General features: G+C 33.8%; 1 protein-coding gene across 4 annotated transcripts in view; it reads left to right on the forward strand.

Annotated features, from left to right (window-relative positions):
- NOX4 (NADPH oxidase 4) overlaps positions 1-26062 on the forward strand; it is a 177260-nt gene that overhangs the window by 99276 nt on the left and 51922 nt on the right. For all 4 annotated transcript variants that reach the window (XM_036028698.1, XM_028517487.2, XM_036028701.1 and 1 more), the window contains one exon: positions 1116-1176. In XM_036028698.1, coding sequence (XP_035884591.1) covers positions 1116-1176 — 61 coding nt within the window. The remainder of the gene's footprint in view (positions 1-1115; positions 1177-26062) is intronic.

A 26062-nucleotide genomic window follows, 5' to 3' on the forward strand; every position in this document is an offset into this window, starting at 1 on the left:
CTTAGGAAGTAAGATAACAGCAATTTTAGCTATATTACATTTAGAGTGAATTTCTGGTGGAAATGTCTAGCTGGAATAGAAAATGTGAAACTAGATCTTTGGAAAAAGAAGCTAAAAATAAAGTCCTGACAATAATGATTAAAGAGCATAATGTTCTTTGATCATTTTCTCTGGTTTCATAAATTTAAAAACAAACACTTTGTGGCTTTTAAACTTCTTTTCCATGTTGAGTAAATCCTTGTGCACTGACATCACTTTCACATTTAGTTCCCAAATGTAAGATAATTACATAATATCTGTTTATATTTTTATGGAACTGTTACAAATTCATTAGTCGTTTAAGCACATTAAGATCTCAACACCATACTGAACAACTAATTTGAAGGAAACATTATATTTTATCCACAATAGCAAAGTATACATTCCTTCAGATGTGTTTTTACAAATTCTGTCACTTTACTTTCTTATCCTTAAACTAGATGTTGTGTACTCTGGTACTTATATTAAGGTCAGTATGAACCAAACTCCATTCTCTTCATCTAGGAAACTTACATGAGACTAGAAAAAGACTCAGCAATGTTTCCATGTTTACTTGGAAATTTAACATTGAAAATGATAAGCATTACAAAAAAGCTCATAATAAACTCCTTAAAATAGATGTGTGTAAAGTGAGTTTTCACTTTCTGTCTTTATTTTTCTTTTTCTTGGGATTTGTTAGGATATGAAGTATATAATATCTGGAGAGAAAAAGACACTGAAATTATTAGTCTACATATCTGCCTTTCAGTTAAAATCTTTGGCCTTTTAAATATTTTAAATCAAAATATATTTAAGCAAGATTTATAGTTAGATGTAATATACTAGCAGTTTTAGACTGGTTATATTGTTTTATGTAGATACTTATGAGCTTTTAGAGAAATGTGTATTGTCCTGTTGACTAGTTGATGTTGCTTTTTTTCTTCAACTAATGATGATCTATATAAAAACATTTAGTCCACTGCTTTCTATTTTATATTTGGGGGATTTACTGTGAGAATAAATATCATAATTTAGTAATACTTGGTAATACATAATTATTATTCAGAATTGATCCTAGTGTTTATTTATTTTTTCAGTGTCCTACTGAAACCAAAGCAACATTTGGGGTCCACCTTAAAATAGTAGGAGACTGGACAGGTATGTAGAACATAGAGTTTTAAAATTCATGCTTTGAAAATAATGAGCCATACAATAATGTGTTTAAACAGTGGAATTTCCAGCGCGTATACAAATGTATATATGTTCTCAAACCATTGTTTCCTTTCTTTACTTGTACAGTTTTGACATTTATGTTTTCTTCTTATAAGATGGAATTCTCATTCCAACTTTAGAATTGGAATGTGTTGTATATTAGTAACTTTTTTTTCAAATCTTTACAGCAGCTTTATTTGTAATAGCCAAAAACTGGATACAATCCAAATATCCACTAACAGCTGAGTGGCTAAAAAACAACTGTAGTATATTCATATAATGAAATAATACAAATGAACAAACTATTGATATATGTAACAAAAGGATTATCTCAAAATAGTCATGCTTAATGAAAAATAGTGAATCCCACTCCCCAGAAAGTATATTACATAAAATTCTAGGAAACCTAGTAATTTTTAATAATGTATTATTCACTGTGTTTGCAAATCATAGGTTTCCACTTACTTAGATATACTGGCAATAGTGGGGACACTGAACTATTTTGATTTTAGACAACATGATTTTAAAATTAGCGGTTGGTTTTGCTCTTAAATAACTGACACTTGGGATTGACATCACACAAATCTTCCAGTTCTTGCATGACCTTTCCTGTGGTGTTATCCCCTCCACTACATCTTCGGAATAGTGGTCATTTTTTATAGCAGGTCTATTGGCAATGATATTTTACTCATTTATTCAATATTTTTTTATTATCTAAGAGGTTATATTAAGAATACTGAGTAAATAAAACAAACATTATTCATTCTTCTATTCCCTCGACTGTTTAGGTTGGTTACTCAAAAGAAAGGATGCAGGCATAAGCATGAATGCAGATGTAAATAAAGATACCTTGTAATTGAGTGCTAAACTAGGAGTCGGTTTGTTAAAACTACAGGGAATAAGAAAATGTAGTCTAGAGCTATGAGACAAACTTCACAGAGAAGAGAGAAATTGAGCTGAACCTTGAAAATCAGAGAAATGAGGGAAGAAGTAGGTATGTATATGAAATTCACAGCACTATTAAATATCAGGAAAGATAATGATTAAACCATATTTAAGAAGGGTAAGTCAATCAGCCTTTCAGAAGCAAAGATTTTCTTTTAGGGAATAGTATATTTACTACTTTTTAGTGTCAGCTTGGTGAAAATCTTGAATGTCTAGACAAGATATTAAACTAACTTAGCGATGCTAGGGAACCTTTGAAGAATTTGGAGCATCATAATGAAAATAGCATTAGTAACTTGCTAGTTGGATCAATTAGAAACAAGGGAAGACCTGGTGCTGGAAGTCACAGGGGAGTCATTGGAAGAGAGGGGATGGAAACTGGAAAGTAGAAGGAAAGAAGTTATAAGCACAGGTTGAAAAGTTAGCATCAAGGAACCTGAATAAAGGACACTTGGGCAAAACCAAAGGGGGTAGGGTTGAGGGTGGGAGACAGGGATGGGTGGGATGGTGGTGAGGTGGAAGGGGGAAAGTGGAGACAACTGTACTTGAACAACAATAAAAAAAGTTAGCATTGAAAAGGAGGAAATAGTTTTTTGTAAAAATAAGAAGGGCAAAATATTGTATAATAAGAAAAACATTTTAGGAAAAAGAACAGTTGAAAGAGCTTACTTATATCATTCAGTTAAAAAATAATAGTATAAAATTCTTTGTCTATAGAAAAGGCAGCTGGCTTAGAATTAGAGATTTGAAGAAAATGGAGAAAATAGGCAACATAGGATTACATGGGCAAATGAAATTAATCAGATGATCTTTAAGCTGTAATGACCTGTTTGGACTCATGAAGAAACAGATGTAAATAGATATTGTTCATTCAATAGCATTCAAAGGAGCTCATGGTAGTCCATTGTTATAAAAACACTGGTGTAGTATGGGAACAGTAATTCTCATGACAACTACTTGATGCAATCACAATTGCTTAGCACCCTTTGACAAATGAAGAGTGAGTGAAGTTCTTCCCTGGTTCATATTTCAATATAGTAAGGATTAACTTCAGTAATGAATGATAATTGATAGACTTCTGCATCTGAAGGCAAGCAAGCACAATAAAGATAAAATTTAATTCATCAGTGTAAGCAGAAACTTCATGATGGTTTGTTACTGTTGTTACTGAATTCCTTCATACTTATTTTCTATTGTCAGTAGCTCATTAAAATAAATTCTCATAATTTATTTTAATCTCTATTAAGATTACTTAATAATTTCAATGTTATGTACTATGCCATTGAGGGAGAAACAAGTTAATTCTATTCATACTCAGTTCCAGTCAGATACTTTTCAATTAACAAAGACCCTCTTGGTTGTTAACTTTAATATTTGTTGATTTGGAAAAAATGTCAAGCATTCATGCAGAGAACTCCTAATATGTGTGCCACTCACTGTCTGGTAGTTTCGTTCAGAAGAAAAGAGAGAGGACCCAAATAAATACAATCATAAACGAAAGAGGATAAGTAACAATAGATACCCCAGAATTACAAAGGATTGTAAGAAATTACTATGAACAAATATTCCAAGAAATTGGGCAACCTGGGCAAAATGGATAAATTTCTAGAAACACACAATCTTCCAAAACTGAGTCAGGAAGAATTAGAAAACCTGAATAGACCAATAACAACTAGTGAAATTGAAGCAGTAATCAAAAAAACTCCCGGCACACAAAAGCCCTGGGCCAGATGATGTCATAAGATAATTTTACCAATCATTCAAAGAAGAAATGACACCTATCCTCAAACTATTCCAAAACATTCAAGAAGAGGAAAGGCTTCAAAACTCTTTTCATGAAGTCAGTATCATCCCAATTCCAAAATAAAGTAAAGACACAACAGAGAAAAAATTACAGACCACAGATGCTAAAATCCTCAACAAATCATTAGCAGAGTGAATCCAACAATACTTTAAAAAGATCATAAATCTAGTGAGATTTATTCCAGGGATGCAAGGATGGTGCAATATCTATAAATTGATAAACGTGATATACCAGATAAACAAAATGAAGGATAAAAGTCACATGATCTTATCAATAGATCCAGAAAAAGCATTAATAAGATCCAACACCCATTTATGATAAAAGCACTCAGCAAAGTGAGAACAGAGGGAGCATACCTCAACATAATAAAGGTCATATATGAAAAACCTACTGCCAACACTATACTCAATGGGCAAAGACTAAAAATGTTTCCCTCAAGGTCAGGAACAAGATGGGTGCCCATTTTCACCAGTCTTATTCAACATGTACTGAAAGTCCTAGCTACAATGTGGTCAGGCAAGAAGAAGAAATAAAAGACATTTAAACTGGAAAAGAGGAAGTAAAATTGTCATTCTCAGATGACATGATATTGTACATAGACAACCCTATAGGTGCCACCAAAAAACTGCTTGACCTAGTAAGTGAATTCAGCAAAGTAGCAGGATACAATGTCAATACTCAGAAATTGATGGCATTTATGTATACCAATAATGAACTATCAGAAAGAGAAACTAAGAAAACAATCCCATTTACATTTCAACAACAATAAAACATACCTAAGAATAAATTTAACCAAGGATGTAAAAGATCTATACTAGGAAAACTACAGGACAATGAAGAAAGAAATTGAGGAAGATACAATAGCTGTATAGGACCTGTTTAGCTGTATTAGGACCATGGAATTACCATTATGGAAGGAAAAATGGGAACATTACTCCTGAGATCAAGGATCACTGGTTTTTATTCTGAAAGAATTTATTAAAACTCAGTATTAAGAGCAGTGGTTATAGGAAATACCAAAGAAGTACTTAAATTTTAATGTCAGAGTTTTACTTTTTAAAACTGACTTTGAGATATTTAACAGTGACTTTTTCCTCCCTGAAGTATGTTCTGCTTGGGCAGAACAAGTTTAAGGCCAGCACATGCATAGTTTTTCTTAGACTAATCAACTACACCCAGCTATAGGGTGTCCATGAAGCACATGAAGCAGCTATATGTCACGACATCAAAGTTTTGTATTTATTGTCTAGCTTTTATTTTACCCAGGCCTCCAGCAGCATCTCTTAAATGTGTGAAAGATTTACTATAGATTAGAAGACTCTTCAAACCTCTTAAACCAGGGTTCCCCAACCCCAAGGCCATGAACCCAGAGGAGCAGCTGCAAATTGTCCTTTGCAAAGAGGTGTGACTGCACAGAGACCATAATAAATCAATCGCTTGCAGACTCATATCAAAATCCTATCAGTGAGTGGCAAGTGACAATTTAGCTGCATCTGGTGGTAGGCTTTATAGTGGCAAGTGAGTTGATACATTCTAATTGTACAGCTGCATCTGGTGGCAGGCTTTAAGTCATAATCTGACACTTAATGGGTCAGCGCATGGCCCACCCATTATTTTATTTACCACTTCTGTCTGTGCCTCTTTCCTGCAATGTGCACTTGTCTCAATCACAGTTTTGATAAACCCACATGCTAACCCTAGCCAAAATCAGTGAAAAACAAACACTACTGGAGAACTTCTTTGAAAAGGGAGAAAGACCCAATGATGGGATAACAGGAGACTCTAACACTGCCAACAAAAAGAAAGCTGCATTTAAAAGAAAATTCCAAAAGTCCTACTTAAATTACAGCTTCACTGCAATAGGTGATTCATATTCTCCAAGCCCGCTTTGTATAATAAGTGGTGACTGGGTAGGCAACAAAGCCCTGATACCTTCCAAACTGCTTTTCCACACGAAGACCAAGCACCCTGCATTAAAAGACAAGCCTCTGGAGTTTTTCAAAAGAAAAAAATGTGAGCATGAAGATAAGTGTGAAGTGTGTTGCTTATCTGAGCATAAGGAACACACTTCGGTTGCCCCTGTCTCCCATCACCCCCAATGGAACCATCTGGTTGTGGGAAAACAAGCTCAGGGCTTCCACCGCTTCTGCATTATGGTGAGTTGTAGAATTATTTCATCATATATTACAATGTAATAATAATAGAAATAAAGTGCACAATGAATGTAATATGCTTGAGTCATCCCGAAACCACCCCTCTGGGCCCTCCCTCCCTCCCTCTCTGTCTGTGGAAAAATTGTTTTCCATGTAACCAGTCCCTGGTACCAAAAAGTTTGGGGGGCCGCTGTCTTTACATTTCAGGTTTTTCATTGAAATGATGGTGGTAGAAGGGGTGGAGTGGATTTCACTTTGAATTGAATTAATATTTTGTTGTTCTTCTAAAAAACAGTTGAGCTTTCCAATTTCAAATATATGTGCACAGATGGCCTATTGGTTTGATCTAACTGTTCAAAATATCCTGTTACTTTCTTTATTAGATATCATTATTTTTAATAATGTCTAAAATAATGTTACACCATTGATTATTTTAGTGTTGTAAATATCAGCTTACTCTAGAGAGGTTTGAGTTGTACTATAAAAGCATAATATACCAAATAACCATATGTAATTAATTTAAATTTTTTTGTCATTTTTCCATTTAATAATTAGTATATTATTAATAAACAGACAAAAATGCAACAAAGGGCTTATAACAACTTTTTTCTTGAATCTTGGGTATCAATTTCCATAATGTCTATTGGAAAATCTTGCTACAATTAGAAGTTATGGTTAACTTTGATGAATCAAAGTGGGAATACAAGGATTTACCTTGTATTCTTATGCCTTGATCACATAATACATTTATATTTATAGGAAAAATAATTTTAAATAGAGAATTTAGTTAAAAAGTAGGACAAAAAAGAGGTGATAACTTTTTATAGCTCTATTTAATTCAATATTATTCTATTAGTCAGGCATGTCTCATTATTTTATCTAATTGTTTATGAAAAGACTAAAAGAGAATAAGTGATGTATTTAAAGTGAGTTTCTCCCCCATTTTGGGAAGTTCTTTTTAAGTCATATGATGACCGCACTATATAATAATAATGTCATTGTTTTATAATGACAACATATTTTGGAAAAGTTATGGCATCTGCTCTTATACTGTTTATGTCTGTGACTAGATTTTTATTGCTGTGAAAAAGCAAAAACTTAAAGGTACTCCTATTAAATACTGGGCTTGTTTTTTTTTGTGTGTTTTTTTTCAAGTACATGCCAAAAGATGAGGTCCAAATTAAGTATAAGCATTCTGACTTCTTTGAAGAACACAAAATTGTGTTTCAATATATGAAACATCATAGGTTTTAAATAATTCATGTTCACACAGTATAACTTTAAACTCATAATAAACACAAATTATCAATTGCTACATCTACAAAAAGTGACTAGAAATATGTTTTCCTTGTTTTTCCCTATGATTAGCAAATTATAAAGATTAGATATCTGTGGAAGATAACACAAATTGTTTTTTATTTTGCCTGGTAATCAAATATTTAATATAACTACTATGTGCTAGATTCTATACTGGACTCTGGAGACTGACTAAAACCAAAAAGGTCTCTGCTCTCTTAGAGACTATATTTTAGTCAGTAGAGACTTCCAATAAACAAAAAGAACAGACCAATAAATAGCATGTTAGATAGTGATAAGTACTATGAAGAACAATAAAGGAAGGTAAGGGAGTAAGAGTGACAAAGGGTAGTAGTGCTATTTTAGGTAGAGTGTCTAGTTACAGACATTTTGAGCAGCCATATAAGTAGGTGAGGAGATGAATCAGGTGGATTTTAGAAAGAAGTGTGTTCAGGCTAAGGAAATAATAAGTGCAAAGTTCCGATTATGTTTTTTTTTCACTTTTACCTTTTTATTTAAAATTAAATTTTTTATTTAAAATTCAAAAATTTTTTATTTTACTTTGTAGTTTTTATTATTACTTTGGATATTCCAGGGACAGCAGGGAGCCAGCTGTGCTGGAATACAGGCATTGAGGGAGATAGTGGTAGGACATGAGATCAGAGATTAAGTAGGGTATTGGATGCTAGTGGAGGACTTGGGCTTTTAGTCTGATGAATGTAAAAGGTATAGTGTTGAAGTCTATATCTGAAATGATTATTCATTTTGTTTTAATATGTACTTCCTGGTAGTTAGCAGGCTGAAGTTATTTTTGTTAAGCCTGAATTTAGGAAGAAGGCAGAAAAGGTTAGAAATCTGAACATTGTAGAAAATAGGTCAAACTTTTTTGGTTAGGTGGGTGGAAGAGATGTACCATCATTTTGGAGATGCTTCAGAGGTGGTTCTATTAAAGAGTTTGGTAGGCTCACCTACACCGTATGTCCTACCAGTCCTTGTGGAGGGTAGTAGCTTATTGCTACTCTCTGTATTTCTTCACCACCATCTTTGACTTGGCTTCTCAGTTCTTCCCACACTGGGGTCATTGGTTCCCTGTATTAAATTCCTTCCATTTAAAATATGTAGATTTATTTCTGGTTTGGCTGTATCCAGACTATTATAGGTGGTCAGCAGAACAAAGCACTGAGTCCAGAGGAGTAATATATAGGGAAAATAGGGGGAAATACAAAAGCCCTGAAGCAACCAAATGTTTGTGTTCAGAGACTAGTAATAAAAGCAGTCAGAACTGAGTAAGTAGAAATGTTGTAGGGAATAAAGTATGAGAACTACTCATGGACCAGATATAGTAGGTACTTGCAGTCCCCAGTTTTATTATAAATGTTATAAAAAACCATTGGAAGTCTTCAGTTAGGGTCTTAACCACATTTGATTAGAGTCTGGCTACTATGTAGAGAAAATGATGGGAGTGGGCAAGAGCAGGAATTAAGAGATGAGTAAAGAGAGAAACTCTCGCTGATGTCTAAACAAAAAAATATTCTGGTTATACAAAGGATGATAATCATTGGGTTATGAGAAGTGAAAGGGTTTTAAAGGCACATCTGACTGAGTTTTTTTTTTTGACACATTGGAGGTTGAATATAAGAAAAGTTAGGAATCAAAAATAAATATGAGATAAAGAACATTGTGGCATATTGGGGAGAGGGCAAGAGTTAACATTCAAAGTTCAGTCTTCTACATGTTGAGTTTGAGATGCTTCTTAGACTTTCTAGAAGTGAAGTTGAATAGGTATTTGCATATGTGACTTCAGAGATCAGGGAGAGGTCTGTATTAGAGATCTACACCTGGAATTAGTATTTTCATGGTAAAGCCTTGAAGCTGGATAGAGTCATCAAGGGCAGTAATCCTCAATCATGTGAGTTCTAACACCTTGCTTTATAACATTTTATATGCCCACTTTACATTCTTAAAATATAATTTACAGATATTATTATATACACAAATATGTTATAAAAATAAATATATTATACTAACCTTTTTATAAAGGAGTTATTAACACAATTTATAGTAAATAATTTACATTCAATATTTAAATTTTCAAGTATGACTACACTAGAAGTCATAAAGAAATATGTGACTTGTACCCACATACAGACTGATCATGAATAAGATAGTTGTAAATACAGGTTCCCAATGTAATTGAAATACTATGAGCACTATATTCTTTATGATGTGATGTTCCAAAATGGTAAACATCTTTTGGTTAAGTTCTAAACACAATAGAGTACAATATTACTGCAATTTATAGATTGTTTGCAATCCTGGAAATTTTAGTGCATGCTTAAATCATATAAAAACTTTCCAGTTTTTAATAATTATTTTTATTTACATTAATGTCCAGCAAGTCATTAGAGAAGAATGCAAGAGATGAGACAAGTCCTGCCATACAGTATTCTCCACAACATTTTAGGATATATAATGTCTGTGACTGCTCTCCAAACTTTAGTAACTTCTAGTTATAATTGTGAGAACCAAATTTTCTCTACAAGTTCTCAAAACTGGCCGTAAAAAGTGTTATTGTCTCACCAACAGCAACCAATTTAAGAAATGTGTATAGAGAATAGAACAGAGGACTAAGCCCTGAGACATTTTGACATATAGAGTTCAGCATTTTGACATATAGAGTTCTAAGATGACTTAGAAGGAGTGGTCGCTGGGGTAAGAGGAGGACCAGGAAAGTCTGAGTCCTGGACACCACAGGACAGTGCTTCATAAAAGAGGAATTGAGCTGTTGAAACAAATACTGCTGAGAAGTAGAGGAAAATGAAGGCTGAATTAATGACCTTAGGAGCTGTGTTTTTAATGGAGTGTTGAGAACAAAACTTGACTGAAGTAGGTTTGAGAAATAATAATAATAAGAGAAGTGGACATGGTTAGTATAGACAAATCCAGTGGTATGTTAGGGCCAGCTCCAGTGAACTTACTGGGTCATTGGGGGCTTCTTTTCCAACTCCATGTCCAATGAAGTCAAGTTTGACAGCTTTAAATAATTTATAATATGAGCATTCATCCTATAGAAATTGGTGAACACCATAAAGTAGGGGTTAAACGTTTTTTGAAGACCTGGCTATTAAATATTTGCCAAGACACCAATGGACAAATTCTAAGGAGTTTCTATGTAAAATTACATTAAGAAATAGGGCAGTTACCGAAGGGAGGAGGATATAGGGATAAGGCAGATATAAGTTCAGAGCACATATAACATAAATGTATGTCTGTACTTTTATATATATTTATTATATCCACATATATTTAATGTGAGCTATTATAATAGGTTTACATACTTTTGGGAATAATATGAATAATAGAATGAAGTAGAAAGGAGAACATTGACATTGCTGAAGGGATAAAAGGTATAATTACAGGAGCACAGTCCACAAGTGCCTCCTAATAGGTTCCGTAAGGACTGGATTCCCGTGTACAGTTGGAGGGCCTGGCTTCAGGTAAGGCAGCTGGGCAGTCCATGCTGTGTAAAAGGGGGGAAGACAGAGAAGATGGACGCAGAGCATGGCTACAGATTGGTCAACAGACACCGAGTGAGAGGAATGGGATTTCTCTTCTTCTCTTCTTGTTTTCTGGATCATATAAATAGTAAGGTCATCACTGAGACTGAGGATAGGGGAAGGTATATGGAATTTTGAGAAGAAAGAAGGTATAATGTACCATTTGAAGTAGTAAATTGATGACTGAAGCATGGTGGCCCTCCTGAGTTGTGCCAAGAGGTCTACTGAGATAAGTGGTTCAAAATTTAAAGTGAGACAAACCAAAATAATTGTGATTTTTTTTCTCCCCAGGCATGGTCCACTTCTTTAGATTAACAATTAGGCAGGTGGGGAGTTGAATTTAATCAACATTGGTCTACTCCTGATAAAATTCACTATAGTTGTCATCTCCTATCCATTCTCTGTACTGTAGCCATAGAAACTTCCAAGCATGAATTAAATTAAACCTCTCTCTCTCTTGCTTCAAACACTTTAATAGCTTCTCATTTCTCTTAGAATAAAGACAAAAAAGTCCTTATGATAGACTGGAGCAGGCACCTCCCTGCTCTAGCTCTGTCCAACTTGTCTGCACAGTAGCAACACTGGCCTTTTGATTCCTTTTGTTTTGTTTGCTTCCTCCCACCCTGTATATATCCTGATCCATGTGTTCACATTATTCTCCATCACCCCTACCCACCCCTACCATCATATATACCTAGTATCTTTAAAGCACAGCTCATCAGTTACTTCATCTGAGAAGCCTCTTTGACACCTCAGTTTTTGGTGGTGTTTCTTATATAGGCTGCCATCACTATATTTCTTTATTTAAAAGCACTTATCTCCATTGGTGACTATACATTCAAAGTGTGAACATTGGTGTGACAAATTTCCTCAATAGACTATACACGTTATTGTAAGAACCTGTATCTCTTTTTGCTTACCATTGTACTCAAGGGCCTATTAAAAGGATTTAAAAGTGTTGTTCATAGTAAATGTAAATATTTATTAAGGAAAGGAATAAAGCAGGGGAAGGAGGGAGGAAGGAAGAAGAGAAGAAAGGAGGATGAGAGGGAGGGAGGGAGGGAGGGAGGGGAAGCAGACATAGCCTCTGCTTCACGAAAACTTACAAGTTAGAGGGGCAGTGGTCAGATACAGAAACAAATATAATGCTGTGCCCACAAAAATGAAAGATGTCGTTGCTTCTTGAGGGAGATTTTGGAGGCTTTCTAGGTCGAACTATGTTTTAGTGATAAATAAGATTTGGTCAGAGGGAGAGATTATTCCAGGGAGAATGTCTCAGAGGGTGAACTGCCGTGAAATGCCAAGAAAATGTCATGGTGTTGGAAGGCCAGGCTGTAGTGGTATCCAGAGGTCATGTCATGGATGAGCTTTTAGGAATTGCTAAGAAACTTGGTCTTTTCTCCTAAAGATACTGGTGAAAAATGGAAGGGTTTTCAACCAAAAAATGCAATTAAATTTGTACTTTACAGGGGTGAGCCAAAGCAGATTTACAGTTGTTCATATGGAAAAAGACACACAGGTTATGATTATTACAATGGCTTTATTAACTCAAAAGAATGTCACAAGGCACTTACGAGATTGTGCCTAAGTTCACGGTACCACTGTGATGTTCATATGAACAACTGTAAACCTACTTTGGTCCACCCCTATATTTCAGTCACCCTGATGGTGTTATGCAGATTGGAAAAGAAAAGACCAGGTTAGAGGCCAAGATGCCAAATTAAAGATTTGGAAGCTGAGGAGAAAAAAGTTCTGTGGAGGTAATTGTGTCCAGTGGAATAGGACCGCTCAATAATTTTGTGAAGGGAATTGCTGCTAACCTTAGAAAGATGATCTTACTGGGAAGATGCAGAGGAGAAGTTTGGGATGGTATAAACTACTTTGAATTACTGAGTAAACTGGAGACCAATAAGTAGAGAGGGTTAATAAAAAGAAGCACCTGGCAAATGGGCCTATTTCTAAAGCCATCCATCCTGTTTCTAAATTCCCCCAGGACTCTGAGAGTGATTGAATTCATACTGATCTAGCCTCTGATTAGCAGTGGGGGATGAGTTAAAAAATACACAGATAATTACTTGTATAAAACCATTCAGGTAAATCTGGTCAGAATGAGAATTGATATATTAGATCTTTAAGCATATATTATTTATATAATGAAACAGTATATAAAATTCTAGCCTTTCATGAATGTGAAAATCATTGCAGACAGTTAATTAGTTCATTTGATGGAATTTAACATAACTTATTAACAATAAATCATTCAATAAATATGAGCTGGTGTTAAATGCCATATTTAGTAGCCTCAAAAATCAAGGAAATTTTTCTATCAGGGAAATTAGAAATTTGTCTTACATTTTAATGGCCATCTGTTCTCATGAAGGAGAATAAATTGTTTTCTCCTTGGTTTCTCAGTTAATGAACATGAAATCTATGTTATCATTTTTTAGAAGATGACAGCTCATTTAAAATCCCACTGAAAATGTAGAAACTGCTTAGCAAATTATTGGAATTCACTACTCATAAAGTTTTATTTTAGGTCAGTCATTTTACAAGTCCCAAAAAAAGGAAAATACAAAATTTTTGTTTTCTGGCCAAAAAAATTGTTACTTTTTATTTTTGAAAACAAGCAGATTATATAATTTCTGGACCTGGAAGTGGAGTTATTATAGCAAAGTGGTTTGTTTGCACAGATTGTTATGTTTTCATTAAGGTTTGTTCTGTTCCTAAGAGAAGTTTGGATTCTCTATTATCTGTTATTTTGTTTTATTTTACTATATAATATTAAGGAAACTAAGAATAGTGAGGAATTTTCTCAGTGCCATAATTTCTTAGGCAATGTCAAAAGTATGACAGTAATGCAGTATGTGGCCAAGAAGGTATACGTCATTCTGCCAAGTCATTCTAGTGGTAATGGACTAAATGATTTCAAAGAAGCCAGGAAGGCCAAGGTTCTGTGTCATTATCATTATCATGAGGATCATTTTGAAGTATGCATTTGTTTGATGCACTTGCTAAGTGCTTTTTAAAGGAAGCTAAATTAATAGAGTCCCTATTTTCTAAACAAATTGTAATTTTTAAAGGAAAATTGTGACTTGGTGGATTATCATGAAGCAGAAAATATTCTTTACTGTCATCCAAGTGAACACACCAAATACATATCTTAATACCAAAGGAATATACTTCTTATATTTGTGGATTCCAAGGCAATTGAGTAAGGGAACTTGGGGAATAGTATCTAGCAAAAATGCTACTGTTCTTAGTATGATTTGTGAACTTTAACAAAGGAGGAGGGTGAGATTTTATAAACACATGTAACTAGAGAAAATTTGGAGATAGCAATTAAATAATGGACATGGCATGCTAGGGAACCCTAAGAAATGTTCCTAGATTGGGTAGAATAGTTAGTGAAGTTAGTGAGGAAGAGCTGAAATGGGTTGTGGCAGTGTGAGGAAGAACTTGAGCATAGAAGATTTCTTGATTGTTGTTGGCACTGTATTGGGAAACTAGTAAAATGTTGAGGTGCTATTATGCACATGATTCACATAATTATGAGAAAAAAAAAAGGAGAGAAAATCCACACATAAAACTTTGCATACGCCACTGTTTACAGAGACAATGCTTAACAGAAAGCTGTCTCCAATTGGAGCAAATAAGAAAATGTGTTTTGAATGTGGGAGAGTCCTTAAGAAATAGTCAAGTGATTTGTCATCCTTTCTTCCCCATCTTCTCATGTGTGATGTTGTCCTGACTTTCCACTTTCAACATAACAGAACAAATCTTTTGTTGATGCTGGAATGGTGGACTGTTCGGTGGTGGTTTTGAGCATTGTGTCTTCCCTGGTTGAGATACAATTTTCAACCATAGGCTTTCGAAGTTGGCGGTGAGGATAGTGGAAAAGACAACCAGGGCCAAGATCCAAACCCAGTGGATGTGGGAATTTACCTTTCTCTTTCTTTCTTTCCTTTTTTTTTTTTTTTTTTGGTTTTGGAATGCATTTACATGAATAAATACCCCTATTCCTGCAGTGTTTTCCCAAATTATCTTTTAAAAAGAAGATTTTAACTGTATTTATTATACATTATATTTGTTTATTTAACTAGAGAGGTTGGCTTTTACAATGTAAACCTCTAACAAAATTTTCCTAAGCCTATCAAAGACATTCATTTGATGTTTATTATCTTTTCCATATTAAAAAGAAATCACAGAAAAAATTGATATAACTTTAGTGAATACTGAGAATCAAGCAATATGAAGAAAATGAACAACTTATTTTAAGAATAGGATAGTTTAGAGTGACGTGCTTTGTTTCTACATTTAACGTATGCATGTGGTAAAACCATTAATTCTTGTAAAAATGAGTTATAGGCTTAATATAATTTCAATCAAAATAAAACTCTAAAAAATATTAATGCTTATTTGAAAAAACAGAAGAAAATAATTAAAATAAATAACAAGAAAATCTAGAAAATCTCGAATAACTAGATAGGACTGGTTCCGTTAAAATGAATTATAAAGTGAAATAAAATTTACAAACAAGCTAAGAATTTACAAGGCTAAATAATGTGCCAAGGAACGTGAAGCTATTAAGTGAAAGAATTGAGGGTTGAACTCAGGCTCATTTATGCTAAAGCATGTGCTAATTTACTGTACTACCTTCTATAAACTACAAAAATTAGCATTTAAAATAGTTTAAATACTGTGGTACTAGAGCACAAATGACAAGAAATAAATTAATAAAGAAAATAGGCAGCCCAGAAAGAACCTTTAATATGTGAAAATATATATCATATGAAAAGTAAGTTCCATAAATCAATATGAACTATTAGTTTTTAAATAGCTAAAACAATTGGCACCTATTAAAAAATTAAATCTTTAAATGACAAAGATTATTTCCAGATAGGTTAAATACTTTAACATAAAAAATCTGTAAAGGAATCTGAAGAAAATGAAAATTGATAGTCACCAGCCTCTAAAGTAAAAGGCCATTGTATCTTGTAAGAATTCACAGAGAAACGTAAGTACATTTAGCTAAATAAACATTTTAAAATAATAAGGGAATTGAACAAAAATAAATATGTAGAAATCATCTATTAATGTCTTTAATATATAAAGAGCTACTTCAAGTCAAAGAGAAATAAGCTGCGAAAAGAAATGGATAAACTATGTTAACAAAGTGACTCATTCCAGTATTCAAATAAATGTCAATTAGAATAACCATATATTATATTGCACCTATCAGTTAACAGAGATTTTCTGTGTTGATTAATATTTATTGCTGGTAAAGATGCAAAATACTGACATTTGACTCTCAAGGATATACGATTAGGGTTCTTTAAGAGGATGCAACCTGTTTACTCTGTTGTAAAAAATCATAAAATTTATATAAGCATTGTAAGGTTCATTTGAGCTAGAAAACAGGTTAAAGTGGGAGCTTTCTAGGCAGGAAAGGGCACTGCAGGAAGAGAGAACACTGATTGCAATGAAAAAGGGTGATGTCATTAGGAAACAATCTGAGGTTAATGCAGCTGAGCTGTGAGTTCACAGTGAAAAGTGTTGGGAGACAGGCTACAAGAGATATGCAAGAGCCAGATTTTTAAAGAATGTTGAACATGAAGCTAAATAAATTACACTTTATTCTATATTCTACAGGAGATTAAGAATCCCTATTCCAGTACGTAATTTTACTATGCTGAAAATAAAAAATGAGATCATGTTCATTATTAGTAGGCAAAGTCTGTGAAGCCCGCTTCAAGGAATGGGAATCCGATCCCTTCAATCTTGAACAGATTTTGGTTAAACGAAGGACAAGCAGTCCTGGCTTTGGGAATGCCTATACAAAAACACCAGAGGGGTCAAAGAAAACCCAATTTTGTCCAATAAAACAACTTAACAATAGAAGTGAATTTATATATTTGCTTGTTACTCTTCCCTAATCCACCATTTCATGGGTTTGGTCTTTGACTAGGAGGTCCTGTATTTAAGAGCAGCTTTTGATAGGTTTCAAAGGACCATGCATCGCATGCTGTTAATTTTGTTTGCGCAAGGTTTTAGGTTAGAACTTCATAAAAACGTAAAAGAAGGCCTCTTGTTTCTTTGGATCTCGGATAAAATTGCCTGTTCTTTCTTGAATATGTGCACCCAGGGGGTATTCAGAATTTATGTAGAAAGCAGAAACTGAATTAGAATCAAGCTGAGCCTTGATCACTTTGAGGTGTTTCTTCTGTTGAATGCCTACATTGTTAAAATGTGTATTTGCTGTGACAAATGAAAATATAATATTTTCCTTAAGAGGTGGATTGTGGAAAGCTTAGTAGCAATAATGTGTCTACTCAAAAGTGCCTGTTAATTGCTTTCATTTTCCTTGAACCTCTGTTCTTTTCTTTCCCACTTGTCAATTTTTGTTATAGTTTAGCCTCAGTGGCAACAGAAGAGAATTTATATTTTTGTGAGGAAGCCAGTGATAGACGTTAATTCACTGATGCATTTAGAGGCCAAGAAGTCTGTTTGCAGTTCTTTTAAAAGCTGCTTTTGATTTAAAAAAATAGTATGTTTAAAAATACAAACCAGAATAATGAGTATTGAAGGAACAGACTTTTATCAATGTACTTCCTCTAAAAATAAAAGGATCCATGAAAGAATTTTCCTTTGTGTTTCACTGCATTGCCTACCTTCAGACCTTACGTTAACAGTACCAGTGTGGAGGCATACAGACTGTGTATGACCCTGCTGTGTTTTCTGTTACCATGTAAGCCTTAGGCCAGAAGGAAGGGAAGGAAGAGGGGAGAAAAGGGAGTACACTATTTTCCCTCCCAAGAATGAGGCAGTTTGATACATTGAAAGAGCACGGGACTGTGAGTTTTGAGGGATTTGTTTTTGTTTTAATCTTTTTGCCTCTTGCTAGCCATGTAACCATGGACCAGTCAGCCAGTCTGCTTGGCTTTTAGTTTCTTGACCTACAATATAATGCATTGAGGGAGTTGTTTTCTCCTTTTCCTGCTTATTGCTATGTAAAACTGTATATGCTTTTCAGAGAAATAATTCTAGAATATACATAATATAGTTCTGCATACATTAGGAATTATAATAGATTAATTTTGGGAAAGTTGAGAGAATCTCACAGAGAATATGGTGGAGGTTATATGTCAAGTATAGGATTTTTATGTTTATGTTTCTATCTCCTATTAAGATCCTTACTCATTTATTAGCTCTGGTTATGTATACATTGTGCTCACCAGGTTCTCATCTTCTGCGTCGCAAGTGTGGCTTGCTTTGTTTTGTTTTTTCCTTGCATAAGACAATTATGAGATTCTGTATTTTATATTCCTTTAACACTAACCTCAGTATTTATAAAGAAGGTGGTTTTATACAACCAGAGCATGAAATGGAATGCTTTTATCTCCTAGAATTGCTGTCTATTTCCATTTTAATTTTATCTGCAGAAGATTTGTCTATATCTTTAAGGGGAAATGTTTTTGCTTAGCAACTAGATTTTCTGATTTATTTAAAATAGTATTAATTTGAATACCTTTGATGTTGCTTTGAAAGCAATATTTTAAATAGCAACCATTGTTATTCAATAGCGAATTGCCATGGTAATATAGAATATTCACTTCATTTAAACTTTTCAGAAAAGGAAAATTATACTCTGTATCTTTCTACTTGGTTTAGATGTACAATACCAAGTCTGCCCTTTCTTTTTCTTTTTTGGCTTTTTATTTTTTGAAGTAATTTGTTTTTCTAAGATTAGTGTGCATATTTCTTTTCCTAAGGAAAATAAAACATCACATTTTGACAAACCATTAATTTCTTTGAATCCCTAGGAGAACAGCTCTTCTTTTCCTTTTTAAGTAATTTTATAATTACATTCTAAATTCTTTTTCAAGTAGCTGTAATGGCATTGCTATTCTTTTGTTGTCCTGACATTTTTTCATGATAAACAGGGCTGCCCTTGAGAATACGTTTGTGGTGAATAACAGGTACTTAACAAAAGTTTGTTGAGAGAGTAGATAAACGAAGTATGATTCAATCAATAAAATTGCCTTCTAAAACTTTTAGTTTTACTACTAATTTAAAGTTCTCTGACATTAGATATTAATATATAGAAAAGAGCAAAAATATTAGTAAAATTATTGTCTAGCACCATGGATCAGAATTCTTTTTTTGGTTTCTTTCACTTTTTCTAAACAAAACTTTGCTGATTCTTTTACTTTTTATTACCAACATATCCAGGCAAAGTTGGTTGTCCTGTTCTTCTGGACTCTTAGTAGTATGCACTTAGCACTTATTTATTTTAAGTATATATATCTTTTGATAGCATATATGTGTTCTTTAATGGACTTTTGGCATATTAAGGGCCTAACTTGGTACCTGTTAAATATTTCAGCAAATAGCAGTAAATACTTGCTGAAAAAAAGAAATTTTAGATGTGCATTTTGTTTATATATTTAAACAGTATTTACTGAATGTTATGAAGAAAATTAATCTGTACCTTCCCTTTAAGCAGTGTGTGTGTGTGTGTGTGTGTGTGTGTGTTTCTGCATCAGTGTTGTGTCTTCCTCAGCAGGTGGAAAATCAGACAGGGTTACAAAAGCTATAATGTAGAGACCGTACCCATGAAGGTCTTAATGATTAGTACCCTTGAAGATATTTTAATGTTTGTAATAGTATACACATATATCTTTTGAAAAATAGTTAGTTTTAGATAAGTACTACTAAAAATACAAACAGGATATCAATAAAATAAAAGTTAATGCCTTTTTTCCTTTCTTCATTTGAATTTTTTAGACATACTCATTCTTGACTTTCTGGTGTATATGCTTGTGGACTTGTTAGGTAATTGTAGATGAAGTTATTCAATACCTTACAGAGATTGGAATGCTGGAGAAAATTTATTATGTATGATAGCTTGTCACCCCCTTAGTTAAGTTCTCCTGAATAATTCTTTCACTACAGCTTTGAGAATATACTTATGAAAGGCACTCTAGGACCTTGAGAGGCTCTGTGGTGGCTGATGGCTGGCTGAGGATGACAAGTAAAAGAGGCCACCACTGAAGGGGGCTCCTTGAACCCAGTGGACATGATGAGGTTTCTGATAGGCTTAGGCTAATAGGCAGTACTTAATCAATAAAGCCAAGATAGGTGTGGTTACTATAATGGGCAGCATAGCTGGAAGAGTAATCAGAAAGGATTGACCTGTAGAGATCTTTGGTGGTGATTAACTGACCACGGTGTCCTTAGGACTCAAATAGGTGGATGACATAATAAATTCTAACTTTATTTGTACAAATGAAAGGAAAGCTCTAGGATTGGCAAATAGAGGCACAACTTGAATCATCTCACTAGGGAGTCACAGCCTTCACCCATTTCCCATACTTGAGTCAGTTCATAGATCTGAACCCCTTTAATAAAGGGATGGTCATATTCCTTTGAGAAAGGACTCTTATACATGTCAAAAATGAAACTGTAAAATAATCTTCTTACCCTGCAGCCATTGGTAGAGTGACTCTGCATTGGTGGAAGGGAAATCAACTTTTGGGGACCTAAACCTTGACTCTAAAACAACACTATTTCCTGAAGAACCAGAACATTACAATAACAGACCTATAACAGTAAGGGCTTAATAGAGTTTTGGCTTCAGTCTGTGACGTTATAGGCCCAGTGGTTCCCTGAGTGCATCCCGATGCTAGAATGGTTAATTGGATTAAACATACTTAGCCATTGTCAGGATCCCCTTATTCATAGAATCTCCTCTCCGTCTCTCTTCTTTATATTAATTTTTTCTTAATTTACTTTTATTGTTTCATACTTTTAGGTGAAATGAACATTTTACATTCTTTATTGTTAACTTTAAATTGATTTCTTTATCCATGCCATTGTTTCTTCTTTAACTCCAATAGTTATCTTATTCTTTTATATTCATTTAAAAATTTGTTAAAATGTATGTGTTCAGAGACATCACCCCCTAGCTTGCACCTCACTAATCAAAACATGGTCTTTACCAGCTTACTTTCTTCCCTGAAATTAACTTTCTTAAAGAAAACAAAAAAAACAGACAAACACCTTTTGGAACTATTTTGTGATACAGTCAGGGATGGGTAGGAAATGGCTAAGCAGAAAAGTGAGAAAGAGAAATTTTTGTTGGAAGGGACTTCATTTAATTTGAGGAAGGAAGGAAGGAAGGAAGGGAGGGAGGAAGGAAGGGAGGAAGGGGAGGGAGGGAGGGAGGAAGGAAGGAAGAAATAGGGAAGGAAGAGAGGGAATTGACTTAGGAAAGAGAAAAAGAGAAATAAAACAAGTACCTATTCTTCATAACTTGACAATACAAGCTAGAGACAAAGAGTGACTCTCCCTTGGAGAGTCAAAGCTGCCTTTCAGTAAAGAATGTTGAGATACACAATTAGCAGAAAAAGTGTAAGAGTTTAAGACATTTGTGAACACTTAGCATGTACTAATTCCTCACTCCCACCTACATTTCCATGTCTTGATGATTTGTTTTTGTGCAATGCTATAAAATTAGAATTGCTTTATTATTTTCTTATCTTTCGACAAAGCCAATCTTCAACTTGATTGGTGTTATCTACACAGACCAGATGCCTAGATTCCAGTTATTGTCAAGTTACTTCTATTATTATTGACATTGGTCACCTATTACATCTTTTAAATATTTATGTGTTAAATTGTCCTTATTTGACATTGTTTTTATAAGATAATGAGGAGCTTTTGAAGTAGATGTTGATCCAACATCAACAGATTTATATCTTTTCACATGTTCAATGAAATCAGTATGGCCTCCAGGGTGGATGGCAAATGCTGACATTTTATTTGAGTTACGTGCTCATCACCAGCTTTCTTGAAAGAGAAAAATAAATGTAATGTTTACTTCTTTTTTAATCATTTTATCCTATTACTTTTGAAATGATTTATTATACTTTATAAAAAAAAGATGAAAGCACTGTAATAAGAATATTCAGGCTACTCTATATTCATTAGGGTAGAGTGTTTAACCTCTACTTGCTATATATATTTGTCATATTAACCTAAATGACATTTTTCCACTGACACTCTCACCTTAAAGGCATAATGGCTTTGTGTATCTTGTGGACTGCCTCCTAGGGCATGGTGCAGCTAGTGAGTGTATCTCATGGGCCTGCAGGGGCACTTGCTTATTTCTGCACCCTCCCCCCATATTGGCCCACACTAGATGTTGTTACTTGTCTGAAAGAATGTGTGTCTAAGAATATTTCATTTTAACAGTGAGCACCTGTATTTTCAACAAAGTATTAGTTACATTATGTCTGAAAAGGGATGGAAAAAATGGTTTATTCTGATATAACTGCAAGCATGTGAATCTTACCCAAGAATAGCTGAGATCATGATAGAAGCTCTATGTACAAAGTGGAGGTCTTTAAAGCCCAGCCTTTGCAGCCTGGGTTCTTCAGAGACTGACTCTGAGAAGTAATTCACTGGTAAGTGAATGTAGGATGCATATTAGGGGTCAACACCTATGAATGGAAAAGAAAGTGTGTGGGATGTGGTAGAGGAAGGAGTTGAATAACCAGGCAGACTCTACAAATCCTGGGCCACACTGGTAGGATACTCTGGAGCAAATGTTGCCTGTCAAAATTGCCTGCATAGGGCTAAATTATCCCTGCCTTGTTCAGTCACTGGACATGAGCTTTTCTTGGAAAGGCATTTTCCCTGCACCTGAGGCAGGCACTAATGTAGATGACAGCTAGAACCCACCTGTTTATTGCACTCCCCACAGCTGGGCAAGTACTTCACTGAAACAGAATTTGGGGGAGGCACTTCTCTATATCCATCACAGCACACCCAGAATATTTTATTAGTAATATTCAATTTAATAAAAATAAAATTGAGGTGAATACTAAATTAAGCAGCTTGCTGAAAAGCGTAAACCAGAAACATTCTAGCATAAACCAGAAACGTTCCAGGCAAATCGACATATGACCACCCACTCTCCTTATCAGTGATTTTGGCAAGATTCCCTTCCTGCCCTTAAGCACGTGCTCTTAAAGGGATTCCATGTTGAAGGATGACTTAAAGATCACAGAGCTCCTCTGACTTATTTTTCCATTGACAAAAGGAATTAAGAACAGAGACAAAAGTTGGTAGAGGACTCCTTTTCTAACACCCAATTTGCTGTCTTCTATTATAAACTGTTGCTTCTACCTTCTGCAGTGAGTAAAGATTTGTTCTTTGGTGTCCCCTTTCTTAACGTGTAGCCACTTCCAACACCACCTGTATTATGAGATCATTTTCAGTGCTTCTTGTAAATCATAGAAATATTATAAGGTGATCATTTATTGATCTTCTTTTAGTTTTAAGTTTGAGTATGGAAGTAATGTCTGTTTCTTTGAAACATTTATTCTGTAGCTCCCTATTGTATATTGCATTGTACTAGCTATTGTAAAAACTAAAGCCTTTAATGGGTCTGCTTCAGATCTCTTAATAAGTATTTTATTTCAGTGCTTTTTGGAAAAAAATTAAAACTTGCAAATTGAATACAATATGAACATTAAAAGAAAGGGGAGAAAGTTTGTAACTATTAATAAAAATGCCAAGAATTTCTTTTCAGGTTTTTTTTTAAAGTAACATTGTCACTCTTTAGAGATGTTTTCTCTAATGTTTTTTCCCTGCCCATTATAATCTAGTATTTAAGAAATTAAAATACTCAGTTCCATATTGGAAACTGTGGAGAGGCAAAAGGATTTACCTTGGGGAAACAATGGTTTGAAATTGATAAAACGTTGACAGAGTCCCTCCAGCAAACAATTTCTTAGGTTCTTGTTACAGGCACTGATCAGGTGGCTGTGATCACATCTCTAGATATAAAGGACTTCTAGATTTCAAGAAAATAGCATAATTAGCAACACCTTTATATTTTTACTCTGTCTTTAATTTTTCTTTTTTCCCTTTTTTATAGTGACAGGGAGAAGATATTATTTTATTCTCATCCCAGGAATATATTTGCATACTCTTTTGTTGTAGTATGTAAATTCTTACCCCGTTTGTTATATTCTGAATATTGCAGATTACAAATTGGCCATTTTCCAAAGGGGAAAATAAAGAACTTGTCAACTTTTTGTACATAAGTGTACAAAAAGTACACTTGAATTTGAATTGGAAAGTATTTTATTTTTCTTGCTTTCATTTTTCAATAATTAATTATATTTTCTGGCAATTGATTTTTCAGCGAATCTAAATTAATATAACTGTGTGCAGTATGTTAACCAGGTCTGGTAGCCTCAGAATCGTTTCTGTTAACTGAACAGGAGAAAGGAAGAGTGGGTGAAAATCTACAAAAGCTTGGTGTTAATTATGATATATCCCCTCCTGGTAGAAAATCATGTTCAGACATTATCACATTGTTAGCTCATCAGAGTGTCAGTTTGCAGAAAATCCTCTCATTATTTTCAGCAGCTTTTATGAAATTGTTTTAAGAAGCCCTGTGAATGGACTGAGCCCTAGTATTTGGATAATTACCATTTTCATAAGAAATAGACTTCGAGCCTACCAAGAAAGTAAATCATCTGATGTGGCATTTTGCTGCAAGAGAACAGTATTACTTTATAATTTTTGCTACTTAGCAAAGGAAACATCAATTTACTTGACTCTTTTTTTCTGGTATCATATAAAGAATGGGATGCTAATTGAATAGGTGACAGAATCTTGGAAACTAAAGAAACACTGTGTAAGAATTATAAATAATTTTCATTCACTTGAATTTTTCTAAGCATAAATGTAATCATTTGTTTTTATTCTCATAAAGAAAAATAAACAATCATGTTTATGGGATAAAATTAGTTGTCTTCATTTAAGAACTTATGAATAGAATAATAAAAAATAAAATTTTTTAAAAGGACATAAATTTTAGGTAGAAAAATTTGAAAACTTTATTCACAGAGGTATGGGCACCCTTGGATTCACTGTGTTAATCACAGTGGACAAGACATGGAAACAGCTTGAGTGTGTTTTGATAGATGATTAGATAAAGATGTGGTACATACATACAATGTAATACTACTCAGCCATAACAAAAGATGAACTACTGCCATTTGCAACAACATGGATGAGCCTTGAGGATATTTTGCTAAGCAAAATAAGTAATCAGAAAAAGTTAAAAGCCATGTAATTTCACTCATCTGTGGAATATAAAACTGAAACTCGTAGACATAGACCAGAGGGTGGGAGGGATAATAAAGGGCAAAGGGGACCAAATGTATGATGACAGAAGATGACTTGACTTTGGATGGTGGGCACACAATATAATATATAGATGATGTAACATAGAAATGTGGACCTGAAACCTGTATAATCTTATTAACCAATGTAACCTCAATAAATTTAATTAAAATAAATAAAAGGATATAATTTTAAGGTACTGTTTATATTTTATGTTGTATATAGGTGAACTATTTTTTTGACAGTCATGATAGCTACTCAGGTATCTTCATATTCTCTTGGTATGCCTTGTTTTTATAATATTTAGATTAAAGAATGCTCCAAATGAAGGAATATTAATTATAGATTTAATAGTTTGAGTAGCTTTATAAGTGAACTCTTGTACACTACTTTTGTTCTTTGTGTGCTGGGGGAGGTTTATCTTTTTTTTTGTCTTATTTCATTTTATTTTAGGCCTATCAATAAAATGTAATTTTCAGAGATTTTCTTCCAGATTTATAATCAAATGTACTTTATGATTATATAATTGGGGAAAATCCTATAGTTGTATTATATTATAGTTGTTTGCATTAAGAATTCTGATTTTTCTTTGCATTTAAATCAGTTTGGGAATCATTCAGTAATACTTTAATTCATATCTATTTTTAGCACCCAAGGATATAACATATTTAATATAGTTGTTTGCTTAAACAGTTCTTTAGTTGATGTGTAAAGTTCATTATGTTTGCTGTTGGGTCTTGGGCTTTATGTTTCATGACTTTTCAAGAAAAGGATAAATGGAGGGCAGGAAAGGAAAAGGAGAAATACTACAAATACCTCACTTACTGGTGCACTACATAAATGGGAAAGTAGACTGAAGACCATGAGTCATATCA

The sequence above is a fragment of the Phyllostomus discolor genome, chromosome 6 (assembly GCF_004126475.2).
Source record: "Phyllostomus discolor isolate MPI-MPIP mPhyDis1 chromosome 6, mPhyDis1.pri.v3, whole genome shotgun sequence".
In the NCBI taxonomy this organism is placed as follows: Eukaryota; Metazoa; Chordata; class Mammalia; order Chiroptera; family Phyllostomidae; genus Phyllostomus; species Phyllostomus discolor.